Source organism: Chamaea fasciata, unplaced genomic scaffold (assembly GCF_029207755.1).
Source record: "Chamaea fasciata isolate MVZ Bird 193981 ecotype frontalis unplaced genomic scaffold, bChaFas1.0.hap1 SCAF_11, whole genome shotgun sequence".
NCBI lineage: Eukaryota > Metazoa > Chordata > Aves > Passeriformes > Sylviidae > Chamaea > Chamaea fasciata.
Window position 1 is genome coordinate 15,455,035 of NW_027094096.1, and position 17,653 is coordinate 15,472,687.

General features: G+C 46.6%; 1 protein-coding gene across 1 annotated transcript in view; it reads right to left on the reverse strand.

The window, feature by feature from the left end:
- Positions 1-5,990: 5,990 nt before the first annotated feature.
- The window catches only part of CCDC50 (coiled-coil domain containing 50), a 43,147-nt gene continuing 31,484 nt past the window's right edge, over positions 5,991-17,653 (reverse strand). The window contains exons 6-11 of the mRNA XM_066193341.1: positions 16,414-16,520; positions 15,768-15,812; positions 15,129-15,227; positions 14,132-14,211; positions 13,020-13,117; positions 5,991-12,020 (exon numbers count right to left, since the gene is read on the reverse strand). Of these exons, the coding sequence (XP_066049438.1) occupies positions 12,001-12,020; positions 13,020-13,117; positions 14,132-14,211; positions 15,129-15,227; positions 15,768-15,812; positions 16,414-16,520 (449 nt within the window). The 3' untranslated portion in view covers positions 5,991-12,000. The remainder of the gene's footprint in view (positions 12,021-13,019; positions 13,118-14,131; positions 14,212-15,128; positions 15,228-15,767; positions 15,813-16,413; positions 16,521-17,653) is intronic.

Below are 17,653 nucleotides of genomic sequence, written 5' to 3' on the forward strand. Positions count from 1 at the left end.
TTCCTGTTGTTCACAGCACTAAGTGGTAGTTTTGCTACAGAACATCTCTCTTCCACAGGTTATGGTAGCTCAGTAAGACATTTAAAATACTTATTGGGAGGTTACTACATCAGGCATGTACCAGACCATACCCCATCCAGACCCTCCTGCCCTGCAGAAGCCACCCATTCCTGTCCCCCTTTGGAGGGGAGGTTGCCAGGCAAGTTTTCAGACAGGTTGCTTGACACATGGGTATCCAGTGCAGCCTTACAGAGGTGCCACACATCAAATGTCACTGCATGCCTCAAAGCAGCAGCCACAGGTTTCTCTGGGACTCACACCACAGTATGAAAAGATTCTTCCAAACAGAAAGGACTGCAAGCCCAAGAAAGCCATTTACTGCCTTTGAACCACAGGCTGAATTATTTCACACCAAAAGTTACAGCAAACATGGGGGAGGTAAGCTAGGGGTTTGATTTTAGCATGTAAGAGTCAAGTTTTAATCCTCTGAAGAGTAAACCAGAACACTTGGCAATAAAAGGAGAGAAAAGTTGAAATCCATCAGAAGGATGGGAAAGTCTTCCACAAGTGTGAAAAAGCCCATTCCCAGGAGAGCAAGCTGGGAAGGGCTGGTGATAAAAGGGAGGAGTCACTTGCTTCAGAGCATTAAGAGCTTACAGGGGAAGGTGGTGGAGACTCTGGCTCCTAGCTGGAGCTGGGTGTGAGCAGCTGTATTAATTGTCAAGCAGAACTCCCTGTTCTTTGGGGAGTTTTGACTTCATGTAATGCTTTAAAACTTGTCAAATTTTCTTTTATTTTTGGAGGGTGTTTTTCACAATGTCCTAGTAACCGATGTGTTGTATTGGTAGTGAACAGCATTCCTGTGGCTGTCACCACAGGTCTGAGGTCATGGCAGCTCTACCACAGCTCATCACACAGCGAGCTTGTCCTGGGCCTGAGGCAAGAGCCCAGGGAAAAGTAGTGCTCCTGATCTTCCCTGGATTACACTGTACTGGCAAAGGGGCTTCTATTACTTCAGTTCTGCTATTTTTTGAAGTTTTGGGGGTTTGACTTTGCCACATATTCAACAATATTAAAATCTCCATTTTGTTGCAGCTTCTATAATGAAATAAACAGAAGATGTGCAATACTGTAAATAGGAAAATTGCCTAAATACTACCCTGCAAGCTCTCAACAGTTTAGGTGCCAATGGCTACTACCACCTACACTGACAAATGGTATATGTAAAAAAAAAAATAAAGGAATATAGGACTCCAGAGACTGCTGGTCAGCCTAGAGAAGGAATTCTCTCTGCTGTCAGTTCCCAGCTGCAGTGTATTGAAAGGATCAAGGCAGAGTGACAGCTCCAACTGAGCTCTGTCTGTGCCCAGCCTGACAGCTCCGTAGTGAATAACTGCCCCCACCCATCTGTTAAAGGCATGCTCGGCCCAGCAGTGTTCACCTTCTGGAGGCTTTCAAATGCCTCCATCCAACACAGCCCCCTTGCACTGTTTTTTTACCCTGAGGACTTTGCAGGACTAAAGCACCGTCTGTCTGTCCCGGGTTCATTCCTCTCTCTGCGCACCCCAAAGGTGTGGGCTGCACTTCCCTGTGCTCCTCTGCTCCCACCAGGAGACACACCCGTGAGACGGGAGCCTGTGGCTTCTCTGCCGGCTGCCGGGGGCTGTCAGCACCCGAAATGGCAACCCCTGGGTGAGGTGTGTGTCCCTAGACCCACAGACAGGTGTGTCCCTGGGTGCAGGTGCGTGTCCCTCGGGGCAGGGGCAGCGCTGCCTCCGCTGAGCGCCAGCTCAGCCTTTCCTTTCTGGCCACTAGAGAGAGCCCTGGGATAAAACTGCATGCTGCTGGAGCATTCCCGGGCCTGCGGCAAAAATAATCACTTAAAATCGACAAAAAAAGCTTTTAAGACTAAAGAATTTTTCTTAAAAAATTATTTTCCTAAATAATTCTTTTTAAGAATCTCCGAATAAGGCATTTTTCCACCTTCGTGATTCCCCCCCCCCTTTTTTCCCCCTCCCTAAAATAGTTGAATTTTATCTTTATTAATCCAAGTTAATTTTCAGACTTTGTTTTTAATTAGCTCTTCATTTCTCAAGGGAGATCTGGATTGGTAGGCAAACTGCCATGGTTTTCTCCCACTCCTTGTTAAGGATATTTGGGAGAAGAATTCTTACTAGGAAGGACTGGACTGCACACCATGCCTGGCGCTAAAACTGAGTAAAGTTCACTCGTGTGAGAAATGCAAAGGTTGTTAATACACCCAGTAAGTGTGGGGTAGAGGTATCAAAGCATTTCCATGGGAGTTAGGGAGTTTTAGGTGGAGTTTTATCTGAAGGAAAAAGCACTTTAGTGCCACTCAGTATTTTAATGCTTGCCTTGCTGCCAGGCTGGGTTGGAATGCTGCAGCTCTGAGCTCTGCTCACACAGCTCCCATTTTGGGACTGACTCACAAAGTGACTCCTAAATTACAGCTGGTGCTGGGGTCCTGTCAAGCAGGACATCCTGACTTCAAGCAGACACCTTCCCAAGACCAGCTACCACTGTGTCCCATAGAAAAGAAAACCACCCCTTCTTGGTTTACCTGCTTCGTGCTTCCAACAGGAGCCACCACTGTCAGCCTGGACCCACAAGGGCTCTGGTATTTTTGCAACTAAAGGCAGAAAACAGAGACCAGCAGGGCCAGGAGGGGTCAGCTTTGGCTGGCTGTTTCAGCATCCTTGTGGATGAGACAAGCTGGTTTGCACCTTGATGTGCACCTTTGCACAGTGGGTTTAACTCCTGACATCAGGAGAGCTGGTTTAACTTCCAGGTGGAGGAAGTACCAGAAGAACCTAGTTTTCTGTTGCTGTTAGGCCATTCCAGTTTTCTTCAGCAAAGACCTGCCCACCCCAGAGGCCTGCACTGCTGCTCCTGGTCCCTGTTATCCCCTGGGGATGTTAACAGGACACAGCTCCGTCAGATCCGCAGCCGTGGCCACACTGGAGCAGCTGTGGGTCCTCTCTGCCTCAGGTCTGGCAGCAATGCTCCCTCTGCTCCTGTGGGATGCTCTGCAGTGACTCTTCCAGATTCCCTGTGGCAACAGTGACAGTCCTGTCTGTGCACAGGACTCACTGCCTAAGGTTGGGGACTTTTCCAGTAGGACAGTGTGTCCAGGTTTGCCAGCAGCCCGGACAAGTCACTGAGAAATCCTTGTTCTTGGTGCCCTCCTTTGTCTTTGGAGGAGAGGGGTTTGCAAGGAATACCTTCCTTCCTCCAGACCTGCCTTCACGCTTGATGGGCAGGGTGTTCCTGGACATTAACAGGCACCTTCAGGTTGGCCTTCAGTGTTTCATCACTTGTAAGCAGTTAACAAGTAAATGTAAATACACAAGTGAAGTGTTTGAGAGGGGTTTTACTTGTCCTTTGGCAGGCTGAGAGAACTTTTTGGGATAATGTGCTATGCGGCAGCTGGCAGCCAGTGCCAGTGGTGGGAGTAAACCTTGAGTATGTGGGCATCTCATCTTCTCCCCAGACTCCACCTCCCCTTAGTAAACCTCCAACTGCTGTGCCAGCACTTGTTAAAAAGCTCCTTTTCAGTTCTGCTTGGACAAAGTTCACACTCCCCAAGCACCCTGTGGTGTCATGCACATGCATGGCCATGTCGGCATTCTCTGGACACTGCCTGCACCTGGGGAGGGTGAAGAGGGAAGGAAGGCAGCAGTGTAGAGCACTCTTGGGTCAGAACCTGTTGCAGCTCCAAGCTCAGCCCAGGGCAGGAGATGCTGGTGCATTTCTGCTCACCTGGGTACAAACCCCACCTGTGAGACACACACGAGTTCCTCTGGCTCACAATTAAGCCCTGCATTATGTCCACCACACTTTCAGTAAAATGAGAAACCATTCAAATCTAAAACAGCCAGGAAAAACTTGTCCTGTGACGTGGCCTGACGCCATTTACACAGAAATAGAAATCCTGTGTAGCATGACTTGGAGCCCTCAGTGCCAGCCAGGGGCTCTCTGTGCCTGTGTTTGAAGCCTGGCCTCGAAAGGCCACAAGGTGAGTCACCAAGGGGGAGTCAGGATCTGTTTGGGGGGGAAAGAGCAGCATGGGAGCTATTACTAAGCAAAAGTAGTGCCAGGGGAAAGGAGACCTTGTGAAAACTGGTGTCAGTACTCAGAGCTGCTGCTCACCAGCAACAACATGAAACAGGAGCAGGTTTTGGCAGAGCTGCTTGGGTGCTTGTCTGGGGCTCTCTGGGGTCAGGGAAGCACTTGACATTCAACAAATACCCCAGCTGCCAGACTCAAGTTCTGTGCTTGTTTTAAACTTGGTTTGCAGCCTGATCCAGGTCTCACTTAGTGAGTCTAATTTTTGTCATTAACTGTGACAGGAATTCTGGCCAGAGTGATTCAGGATCGACTCAGGGCACTCTTCAAGGATCACTGTCTCGGAAAGAAGAAATCAGGGTGATGGACACGTGTACTTCAGGCCTGAGATAACTGACTGGTGCCAGGAGGTTCATTTGTTTGCTAGAAGGATGGTGCAAAGACTGTAGGGACTAGCTTTACTCAACCGAAATTGAGAAGGAATAGTTTCATGAGTGAGCCAGGGTTGCGCATGGCAGAGGGGATGTTCTCCACCTCCAGCCATGTTGTAACCCACTAGGTCTCTGGAAAATGAATTGGGAATGCTACATACCTACCCCTATGTCCTACAGTGGGTCATTTGTGCCTCAGATACCTCACTTGGTTTAGGTTCTGGGTGTCTGCAGCCATGATTTGCCTTCTGAACAAAAGGAGCATCAGTTCTAGGTAGGGAACCCCTGCCAGCATAGAGCTGATGGGAGATGAGGATCTGGACATGCACACAGGCAGGACAGTGCAGCTGGCACCTGCACCTCCCACCTTGCAGGGCAGTATGAAGCAGCCAAAGGGGCAGTCAGGCTGCTGGGCATCCAGCTATGGTGACTTTTAGCAATCTCCACTGGCTTAACTTTTTTCAGATGGAGGTGACATGGGAAACCTTGATCCATCCAGTGGCACAATGGATCCACCCACCAGGGCACACTCACAGCCTGAGAGATGCATGCAACTTGGAAACTCAGAGACCAAAGTTTTCTGGTACAGAAGAAAGTCTCCTGGGGCTTTTTGTGGTCCCCACACCCAGTTCTGTGTGCACATCACTGCACCAGATATTTCTCAGGGCTCCAGCTGGCCCTGCTCCTACCACAGCCTAGTGCTTCAACAAGTGCCAAGGCTGGCACGAAAGAAGCCTTTCAGAGAGAACAGACTGACCCAGACACTCCAGACAAGAGGCTGCAAAAGGCTGTAAGGTGGCAGAGCTCCTGGCAGCCCCAAGAGCTCTGTTTTTACAACTAGGCTCTTCCCCTGCCAGCCATGTGTGTTTTGCTGACTCCTATTTCCACTCACCGCTAATGCCCAAGGGACTCTTGAGATGCAGCTGGTGGAAGGTAAAGATGACATCAAGGCACTTGGAAGCATTGGAGTAGTGGTGTGACACAGACCCTAATCTAGCCCAGAAGTGAACTCTGTTGGAGTCAGAGCACTCACTTGTGCAGCCCAAGCCTCTGGCCCATGGAGGGAAAGCCTGGTGCACCCGGTGCTGGGGTGCCAAAGGGCTCTCTGCTCCCCTGTGCAATGCTTATTCTTGGCAAGCAGAGAGAAATGAGTAAATAGCATTTAAGAAAGGTCTAGAGTCTGGATGCAAGATCTGGAATTTATATTTTGTAACCTATTCTTTATTTCAGCATGTTCAGTCACAAACTGAGTTTGTGACATGACAGTGGGATCAGGTCTGCTCATGTTTGAGCTGCATGCGGCCGCATCCTCAACTGATGCCTTTGAAGACAGCAGTCAGTCCCAGGGCATTTGCCATTTTTCCTTCCTGCATTCAGTCCCACCGCTGCAGGTACATGTTGTTTAAGGGAATATTCAAGCAGGCTTTTTGCAAACTTAAAAGCCATGTTAATGAAATAAGAAAGAGCATCCTATCCTTGCAAATAATCATACTGCTTTATTTTTCAGTATCACAGTCTCAGGAAACGAAACAGTCCAGATCTTTTCCAAGACATTACATAGCCTTTTTTCCATCTGTCTGTCAACAAAATAATCAAATTAAATACAAATTTGTTTGTTTGCTACATCTATTACAGTGGAAGAACATAATAGTTGGTAGAAGCAGCTAAGTTTCAGGAACAAAGGGTGGAACAAAGTCTTATTTTCCCCTGCTTTTGTGTAATCCACTTAGGTTTCCAGAAAAGCACACGGAGGGACAGAAGGAAGTGGTGAATAACAAAATACAGCTGTTTATTTAACAAAATGGGGCAAGGCAATGTTCCCTTTACATTCGATGAGTATGAAGCAAAACATGCTACACACACACACAGACATGATACTTTGGTTAAATGTCATTCAGAAGTTCTATGCCAAACCTGGTAAAATTATAGAGTGAACAGTCAAAATAAAACCAAGAATAGGCTTGCATAGACAGATTATTGTCAGTGTGCAATTCATATTTAAGGATTAGCTGTTACAATGCAGGATACACTTGCAGCTCTGAGGAATTTAAGCCTTCTGACTAATCCACCTCACTGCATGGCTAATATTTAGATTCAACAGGCTGAAAGTTTACCCTGAAGAGCCAAATGAGACAACTGCAGTTATTTATCTGAGGCAATTAACTATATTGCAGTGCACAGATGCAGCTGGAGACAGACCACGGCGTCTACTTAGAGTGAACACTGATACAGTGGAACTTGTTTACCATGAAGTAGAAAATACTCATTTGTGTGTGCCACTGTCCTCTCTGGGACTCTCCTGAAGAGCCCAAACTGCCCAGCTAAGGCTTGCCCTGTGCTAATGATGGGGAGGAGGTGACTGATACTATCTCCAGCCCAGAAGCTGAGGCTTGGGCAGCCCCTGAACATGAAACTGCCTGTCCTGGGCAGGGCAGTCCAAGTGGCACCTGTGTGAGCACAGCCAGTACCTCCCCAGCAGTGCTGCACAGACACAAACGTGCAGGAGTGCAGCAAACTGGGATCTCGGCAGGTTTATTTATGTCTGTCCTCTGCAACAAAAAGAAGACAAGCAGCCCATGGTGTGCTCCATGTGAGGGACTGTGTCCCACACCCACCTCCCAAAACAACTGCAAAACTAAGCCCTGAACACCTTGGGAAAGTGGGGCAAAACCAACTGTCCAGTGGCTGGGGACGGGTAAAGAGCAAACCTCAGACAGGACCACCCTGCTGGGCATTCCTGCTGCAGCACCCGCCCTGGCACAGGGCAGCACCGAGCTCAGGCACCCATCAGGCTGTGCTGGGAGTTGTGCTCCTGTTCCTATTGCATCCCACACAGTCCTGCAGTGTCACTGCTGCCGGAGGGGACAGCAGGAGCCATCTGCTCAGGGGACAAACACACAGCAGATTGCTCTGTGAAGGAAGCAGGGGGTTTCATGGACTGGCTGTGCTCAATTACAAGAGTGTAAACTAAGTAGGGGAATCCTCACACTGTCTCCAAGTGCTCCCCTTTATATATATATATAAATTAGCAATCCACAGTTAGTTTGCATACAGGATAATATGAATTAAAATTAAAACCTTGGTAATAAAAATATATAATATACATATTGATGAACAGCAATAAACTGAATGAAAATGCTAGAATGTAACAGTGGCTGTAATTTGGCACAAAATAAACACACAGAGGTCTAGCACTGTAAAAATAACCTATTTTTTTTTCCGTAAGTAGAGAATGTTATCAATCCTGATTCAAATCCTGATAGGTGGGAATGCAGAGATATAAAAATACTGTACATACAAGATCCCTTTTATAGAGAGAGAGGCAGACTGCAGCATCTGTAACTTCCATCCTTCTTCCCCAAGAGAAATTCAATGATGAGCATTCATCTATCCCATAACAGCTGATATTTCCTCACCCCACCAAGTTCAAACCCATGAAGTTTTTTTTTAAAAAAAGATGAAATCAACCTGTTGGATCTATCCCTGTGACAACAACTGCTTTTTACTGCAGGAAGCTGTACAGTCCACATTAAGACAGTGTTTGATAGCAAGGTGACTCAGGTCAGCCTGCTGAAGACATCGAGTTTCCCTGCGTGTAAGGCACAATCCCTCCAGGTCACCCGACCTCTCTTCTGCAGACCATTGTGCTTTGGACGGAGGTGAGGAGGTGGTGACAGCTCTTGTTTCTGAGATGAGCCTACTAGGAAGGTCAGGAAGTGCCAGGATTTCAAGGAGATGAATTTTCCATGTGGTGCTGGATGCCTTGTTAATGCACAGAGTCAGAAAGGGATGCAGGACCCAAACAACTTGGGCAGGGGTCCCAGGAAGGGCTCCAACTAAATGCTACTAAATGCAGAGCAAGCCCATTGGCAAAGCTACTGAAACTTGGCAAGAGTAAACAAGTAAAAAAAAAATCAAGATACTTAAACATTTTCCTGTCATAGGAAAGAAATATTGCTCTGAGTGTTTTTAAAAAAGATCAGCTTCATCGTGCCTCTTTACAGGAACACATGTAACAAGGCGCTGATTTGCATCTCACCTACACAAGCTGCATCTTCTTGAGTCTCAGCAGAACTGTGACTGTTGGGCCCCAAGGAAAGTTGCTCCTTGTTCATCCATAATCTTAACTCTTGTTGACTTCAGCGGGACCATGGAAACCCTTTTCAAAAGCAGTCACTAAATATGCAAGTCCAGCTGCAATCTCTGCCTCAGGAGGTCTCTAACCTGTATGGCTGCATGAAGACCCCAACACGTAGAAGATGAACAATCACCCTGTTCTTATCCCATTTACCACCTGCTTTCCTCAGCTGCCATTCCTAGCATTTCTCTTCCCCTTCTAGCAAAACCTTAGGAACCCCCTTTTCACAAGGACTATGCAGTAATAAAACAGGAGAAACACAAGGGACGGCAAATTAATAAAGGCAGGGAGAAAAAAAAAAAAGGATGAAGACTAAGGGAGAATACAGAGCAAAACAGCCCATAAAGCATTCAGCACCCCCAAAGGCATCCAGGGAAGCAGGAACTGCTCCTGGGATCCTTCTCTCAGGCTCTTGTTTCGGTGTCTTGGCTGGAGAACTTGACTGGCCACTAATGAGATCCTACAGCTCCACAGAGGAGGCACTGAGGTGTTCTTCAGACTCTACCCAGCTTCCAAACTCAATCTACCAGAGTTTTCCCTCACATTTCTACTAACTACCATTGAAACCAACAACTTGGATACCCCCAAGCATCCTTCCTGAATTAATCGGTTCTTCAACTGTCAGAGGGCTCAGGGTTTTCATGACTTCTCTGACTAGGTTAAGAAAAAAACTACACCAGCCAACTGCAGTGCAAGAAAGTCCATCACAGCCAGATACAAAGGCCCATGGGGGGCCTAGTTCCTAGCTGGTGATTTCCCCTTGCCTTTTGCAGAGAGTCACCAGTTTTTGGCAAGCACAGCCAGTACAAAGCTCAACCTCCTTCTGATTTGGCAGGCCTTTTCTCCATCCCGTTTTCACAAGTGCACCAGGTGGCACAAGAAGCAGTGCCTGGACTACGGTGTTTGTAGGAAGTATTAATTCTTACATACTCACCAGACATCCATTTCACATCAGTAATTACTCTGATGGCAATGGAAGGAAAAAGTCCAGAAAAAAAAAAAAAAAAGCATTTTCAGCAGTAGAAATTTTGACTGTTACGTGAAATACAAAAATAAATCCTTACAAAATAAAACCTTGGTGGATGAGGTTGCCACAGTGGGCCAAGTGACCATATAAGAAAGAAAAAGACAGCATCTATGTTGGTTTTTTTCTGAATCCTTTTAAACATGAACACTTCTGAATGGACAGAGACAGAATGAGAAGAGGGTACAAAGCAAGGACAGTAAAATCTAGTGGCTGACTGGGATATTTCCTGAGAAGCAGCAGCAAGCAAGACCTTGCAAGTCACTTAGGAGCCCATGCAGGCAGGTAAGCCAGTCTGGAAGCAAGGGTATGCAGGTAGCAGGATTCTGCCCATACACAAAGTCCTACATGGCAAGGTTTTTGGTTAGGGTATCCCTGGAGCAGAGATCTATTGGGGTTATGTGGCTCTTCACAGGTACTGAACTACTTCCAACGGGCCAGTGGGGGTAGGAGATCGAAGTCTCTTGAGCTGTTGATCAAGGCAAGGCATGAGCTGTGCCCCTGCAACTTCTGTGAAAAAGGAGCTGCACTGCCTTCCCAGTGATTTGGCCCAGTAACTATTCTGACCAAGGACAACAGCCAAGGTTAAAGCCTTGCTTTAACCTGGGGGTTTGAGCCGTGCACTAGAGGAACAGCAGACAGCCATGCTCTCTTCCTAATTCCTAGAGGTGCTCCCTCCCCACGAAGCTCCAGAGAGCTGCGAAGGCCCCTTTCCCAGGCAAATCAGTGGTGAGGACAAGTCCATGTTTCCATGCCCCAGGCAAAGGTGTCTCCCCTCCTCTGCAGAGCCAGAGACAGAACTACAGCTGCCAGAGACAACAGAGAGTGGTGAGACAGACTCAGTGCTGGCATTGAAGTTAGTGCTGCCTGCAGGGGCAAGGCAGCCAAGCCCTCTGCCATGAACTGGGCTGGCCCCTGAATAACCAGCCTACCCTGGCTGAACAGACTCCAAGACAGTGTTCAGATGTTCAGCTTTGTAGTTTAAAAACAAACCTGAAAATAATGACAAAAAAATTCTTAAAAAGACAAAAGAATTGAAATGAGAGGAGGCCAAGGGAAAAGGCTACTTTTTTGTGTAAGAGAAAAATTATTTTCAAAGAGTGAAGGGGGAAAAAAAGCCAGGAGGGAATTACTGCATGGGAAAATCTATATAGACAACAAACCTGCAAACCCTAATGTGCCCTAGAGGGCAATGATTTATTCCTGACTGGAGCTTGCCTGGGGTGCTGGATAGAGCAGTGGAGAGGAAAAGGAGTCAGCACAGACATCATGTGGACTGTTCAGCATTCCACGTCTGGTTCAGGTTGCCTGTAACTGTAGATTTTGAATTTGATGCTCAATGCCCATACAGCCCATCCTCCATCAGTCCCATGTTTACAAGACATATCCAAGTTCAGAAACAAGTTACTCAAGTGCATAAACAACTGAGCTGGGAGCTACAGGAGATCCTACTTGGCTTCAGTGAAATTCCTTGCCTTCTACCACACTGAAGCTCAAAGCAGGTAACCAGAGGTCCCTTCAGACACACAGATCTGTTTGTATGAGTCTTCCCAAAGCACAATCCCCAGCTTCATGAACTCCCTGGCAACTCTTAAAAGTCATGCACACAAGGTATAATTTCAGTTGAAATTGTCTTTCCTTTTAACTGTTCTATCCTATATCCTGGAGCTAAATGCCGATACACACTCTATTTGGATTGTTGGAAACCACAGAAAGAAATACAGCAGTTAAAAAATTCTATTTCATAGGCAATTTCTGCCTCACCAGTCTCAGGGTTTGGCTTTTGCTAGTATATGTTTGACAATGCACGCTCCTTCCTGCAAGCTCATAGGACTGTCAGGTTGGCTCAGCTGTCCTATCCAACACAGGAAGAAACACAATTCCTCTTACAGCTCTCTTTGCTAAGTTATCCTAATGCAGAAAGGACTTGTAATCCTGATGTTCTCCTGCATTGCCATAACCCAACTCACTTCTTCAATTTTCCTCCACTGTACATGCATCTCAATTTGTTCTATTTGTCAAAGTTCCAGCCAAACTTAAAAACAAAAAGAAAGCCTCAAAACAATGTATGAGGGAGCTGTTGAGCCAGCTGGTTGACTTGCACAGCTCAGTGGCAGCTAGATTATACTGCACTGCTCAAGTCATCATAGATGAGTAAGAAATTGAGACAAACAATTTTCCTTAATATGATGACACTTAAAGAGATGATCCTGGGAGTGGAGGGTGGGCCTTCCATCAGGTCAGAAATCGAGAAAGTTGCCTGGCAATTCCAGTAATGTTTGCTACAGAAGAGTCAGTACCGAAGCAAAGGCTAGCACAGTTTACTGCTTCCTATGGGAACCTGGAAAACAAAACAGAAAGGAAACAGTCTGTGAGGCTAGATCCTGGTGAAAAAATTACTACCTGCAGTCATATTTTACCTGTCCTGCCTTCTTGTCTGTCTGACTTGTAGGGTACTGGTAAAGTCAAAGGGCAAAATGGGAACTGTATGTTACATGACTCAAGCAAAAGGAAGAATAAATCCACAAGACAGGCAGACGTGCATTTCTTCCAGGGTATGAATGGTGCTGCAGTATCATTGCACAGTCTCACTAAAGCAAACAGACCCCATAAAGTGCCATCAACTTTCCTGCTTGCTTGATGAAGACAGAACATATGTTTACCAGACTAAATTTTGGAAAGGGAAGTGTCCACATTTAAATCTCACTAGTGAAGTTGGAGGAAATCTGAGACTGAGTTAAACTCAGATGGACCCCTTCCTTTCCCAGAGGTTCTACAGATAACTCAGACCATGGGCATTCAGATTTAAAACAACTGCAGGGGCAACCCTACCCACACTGCTCTGTGCCAAGTGGTTTCAGGAAACAAACTACCTAAGCAGTGCTGCGATGCTACAGGAACAAAACCAGCCTGCTCTCAGGACAAGTTTCTGTCTGATCATCCCATCTGCTCATCAGACAGGTGAGGTTCTGTCTTGTATTGGATTGTTTGAGAGTAGTGAGTCACCCAAAATCCATCATAATGTTGTCTTCATGTCATTCCTTTGTCATTAGCTACCTGGATTTACAGTCATTCATCATTAAGAGATCATAGAGGACGTGCAGACAGCACCTTGACAAATTCCAGGCAAATCAATTCAGTTTTTTAGTCTCTCAGCCTGCAACATGCTCAACAAGTCCAACCCAAACACTGTCCAGCATCATCTGCCTGCTGGGGGATTAATTTCTATTCCCCTTCTCTATTTGCATCACTTTCAATCACTCTGTCCCCTGCAGGCTCCTCGTGTGAGGAAAACAGCTGCCAATAACTCAAGTGCTGGGCAGCCCTGGGTTGATCCTACCTTTAGGAGAGTGCTCAGGTTTGGGGAGCTGACGCAGGGGGCTGGGCTGGCTCGTGTAATACCGAGAGCGGTCAAAGTCATCGAGGAGAGGCTGTGACCTGCCAAGCACAATGTAAAAGGAGTGTTGGGGAATAACTCAAAGGCGCAACAGTGTAGCAGGAGTGACATCTCAGCTGTCTGGTCTGTTACTGTCAGTTTGATGCAAACCCTGCCTGGCCCAGACCTTCTGCCTGCAGAACAGCTCCTCTGAGCACAGCCCAGTACTGTTTCTGCAGTGAGAAAAGCAGAGTATTTACTGTTTGTCATAGACCTCTTTCATTTAATAATGGTTTAAGTTGTCAGGAAATGAAGAATTTTCATTGTGAAGTTTGCTGCAAACTTCACTCAAAAGGGCAGTGGTTTAAAGTGGTTAATGCTTGCACAGTTTTACCCCCAGAGTATTTTAATATGATCTCTCTCAGTCTCCACCTGCACTCTTCATTTGTTGTTTCTTTTGCAAGTTCAACAAAAATTTCTAGATTCCTTTCTGGAATGGAAATCAAAGCCACTGGAGTTACTTCCAGGGTTTAGTACCTCATGAAGAGCATTGAGCCAGAGTATCAAGGGATTCAGCAGCAGCAGCACTGGGCTACAGCATGTTCCCAGTTTGATATGAGACACCCCAAAGAACAATGCTCTTGCTTGCAGGGTGGTGTTCACATGCAGCACTGGGAGCTGTGTACAGGGCTTAACTGGGAGCGAGGACCAAAGGAGCAGCTGTGCAAATGCCACAGTGATTACTCCTTCCTGCCCAGGGATGACATTTGGTTTCACATCCCCAGAAGCTGTTTAACCCTCTCAATGTTTCTCTGGCATTTAACAAATGTCACTGCACAAGCTCATCAATCTCTGTCCGCATCGGGCACGGGGACCAAGATGGACAAGTGCCACGAGCACAGTGAGTGATGCACGTCACCAAACACCTCATGAGCTCCATGCCCCCATCGCCCTCCTCTCCACTGAGTCCCTTTTGGGAGGGTCAGACTGCTCATCCCACACCTCCTCCCAAAGACTCAGCTTCTCAGCAGCTTCCCAACTGCATTCCCCATTCCTGCCAGCCAGTCCAAGCTCACCTTGAAGGCCTGTCACTTCTGTGTCGCTGAGTTTCGGGCCCTTCTCTCGACCTTGAGCGTGTGGACTCGCCTGCATCAGGCTGATGGAAGAAGGGAAATCAGCTCGTGTGTGTGCCTTGCAAGACACCAGCCAGTACACTGGGACTGCCACAATTCCACACAGTCCCTTTGTGCTTTGTTTACACACAAAATTAACTACAGCCAGACATGCAAATGGCAGCATCAGGACTCATTTTCAGTAAACAAAACCCAGCCTTACTGAGCCAAACTCAATTTTTAAGCTAAAATGTGACAGTAAGGGACTGTTCTGAAGCTGGGGTTGAACACAATCTGGGTGTAATGACTGTGCACGAAGCTGGGCTGAGCAGGAAGGACCAGCTGCAGGCAGGTGTGCTCCTGCAAGCACTGAAACTCAGTAAGGAGGCTGAAAATACCAGAGCTGCCATCATATGGCCCCAAGATTAACACCACATCCCCTTTAGCACTTTAGCATTGCTGACCATAAAATCTGTTTCCTACCCCTTTCCATGCTGGCCAGCCAAGCCTCTCTGGTGTTATTCCTACAAAAACCAGGCACGACAGACTTGGGACTTTCATTGCACAGCCAGTTATGAGGCAGAGTGACAACTGAAGCAGTTGCATTGCCCTTACACAAACAGAACCAGCTACTGCTGTTACTGCTGCAGTCAGGGTTTCAGCAAAGGGAAGGTCCTTCAGCAAGGAACTGACATTGCTTCAGGGAAGCCACAAGGTGCTGTGACAACCAATGCCATCCTCCAAGGCCAGAGCCCAAGGATTACTCTGCTTGAGGCTGAAGCCAAAAGCATCTAACCAAGGAGGTGGCTCCAAAAGGCTCGGGAAGCAGCTGAATAACAGACAGCAAGACCCTTTAGATGCATCACCACCTTTTGCTCTCACCATACACACTCACCTCCCTCTGGAAATGGGAATAACGTTATAGCACCTTATCTGTGGTGCCTCCTGAAGCCTGGCATACCTTCCAATCTTGATCATGCCTCCTCTTTTCAAAGGAAGACTTTTCTCTCTCTTTTCTTAAAGCCTTTTTCTCCTCAGCCATCAAGAGCCGAGCAATTTCCTAGAAGGGAAACACAGACTGTCAGACAGTTCTACTGCTCTTGTGGGTTTGAGTTATTCAAACCCTTTCCCATGGACAGCTGATGAACGGGAAGGGTGCAAATCCAGGATTTCATCCATCTGTGATCAGAAATCAAGGGACAGGGCAAAATTAAGACTGGTGACATGCAGCATGTCCAGTAACTCCCTGATCTACCAGAAAGGTTCTCCATTTGCAGACGCCTTTCTGCCCTCTATCCCTTCTCCTTAAAGGGGTAGATCTCACAGCATCTTGGATAGTCTCCCATGGGGCTCAGTTACAAAAAATGCTCTTACAGAACCATGAATTTCCTGCCCTTGTCATGGTTACAACAGGCAGTGCAACTCCCTGCTTGGCCAGGATGAGCATATACACGAAACCCATCTGGGAGAAAATCCCACAGGAGCCCCAAGCTTCCCCTACAAGGATAGAAATTAACAACTAGAGGCTCGGAGGAAACAAGGGCTGTTTAGCAGCTTCTGCAAGTAAAGGAATTCCACAAGTATTTGACTTGCTCCTCACCTCGTCTTGGGCTACTTGAGCTGCCTTCTGATCTGCTTCATTAGCCTGGGGGGGAAAAAAAAAAAAAAGTGAGGAAGGAAAAACAGAGTAAAAAATTAACATCTCTGAATTAATCATACTCATTAACCTACTGGGCAGGGCAAGTAAGTGCCCATACAAATACCCCATAATCCTCTCCAAATATACTGAGCTACCCCAATACCTCCCTCACAAGCCAACTCCAATCTGCCATTTCAGCTTTACCGCTGAATTTTGCCCTCACGTATCTGCCAGGCCACACCACAATACATTTCCCACTCTGATGCCTTCTCTCTCAAAGATGGGAAATGGCCTGTCTCACTTGTGAGCTGTTCACACTGTCTACATGCCATGTCCACCTGCCTGGAAACATCCATTTAATATCACTCTACTTCACTACTTTAATTTTGGGGTGTTTATTTCAAAAAATAGGGCTTGTTTTTTGGAAGCCAGCTATCACTCCATATTCGTGTATGTGGAAGACAAAGGTAATTAGCGGAATGCACAGGAGCAAGACCTTAGGTCTTGCAGTCACTCTCACATTATAATTAAAGATTTACAAGTTAAAAGTGGTCCGTGCTGGTTGCCTTAGTTCCTTGCAGTTGACCAATGCATCCTCTCTACTCACCAGGAGCTCTTCTTCCTGCAGCTTCCGAGCAATCTCTGCATCAGACAACTCCTGTTCCATTCGGGGCCCATCGTACATGGCTTGTTTCATCCCCCTCAAATTAGTGCCTACAGAATTGAGAGAAAACAATCAACTTAACCATTCTCCAAATTTTTTGGTAAGGAGATCCCCACCATCTCCTCAGCCACCTGCAAACCCCCCACTCAAGAGAACCAGAGATCACCACAGTGTACCTGCCACACCGCTGTGTGAGAGCACCTTTAGCTGAGGTTTCTCTATGCACACAGCAGTATCTGACACACCCTGTCTTAGATAACAAATTCAACTCCACTGCAGAACAGGCCATGTCCCTTGAAGCAGCCTTTGGTGACAGCAATGCTAGCAAAGGAAATGTAATTTGTCACTCTCTGCATAGATACAGTGGCAAAACTGGGCAGCAGAGAGCAGCCCAACATTTGATATGAGCACAGCAGAGTCTGAACACACCGCTGAAGCAGCATGGGCTGCAAGGGTTACCTGGGACAGGCTCACATGAGTTTTCAGACAAATTTCTTCCTTGGGATGACCCATGAATTTTACACTTCAATGAGAAAACAGACAAGCAAGCACTTTTGAAGTTCATATAATGTTCAGTTCTTGTTTTGAGTATAGAGTTCTGTTATTTTAAAGCTAAACCTAATTAACACTTCCTATTTCCCTAAGGAAAGTGTTCATATCATGAGGAAGAAGAATAATTGTCCCACTATTTCCAGACACACATTATCTTCCTCACCTTATTCATGTGAAGATCAGTGAGATGGCTTAAAGCATAAGCTGCCCCACACTTTGACAGACATAGATCCAAGTCTTTCAACTCCTACTTCCCCTAGGTCATCCCTACTTCCACTGTGGCTTTAAAAGTAGAAAGATGGATCTGGATCTTTAAAGCCTCCAATCCCCAAGTGCTTATTCAGCAAGAATGACACAGGTACACATTTCCCAGAAAATTCCACTTGCACAGAATTTGGTAAGAATCTTAGAAATAGAACCCAGCTGGATGCCAAATGCCACTAGTGAACTTTGCCCAAAGTGAACTAATTAAGTTGCCAGCAGGGTATTCAATAAGTAGATGAAAATTGCTGGGTTTTTTAGTGCTTAAGCAAAGCGTCCTCACTTACAGTTGCATCCCAACTCCACAAAATACAACCATAACCTAAGATTCAGGGTTTTGTTACTTTTTTTCTCCTGTACAAGGAGGCCA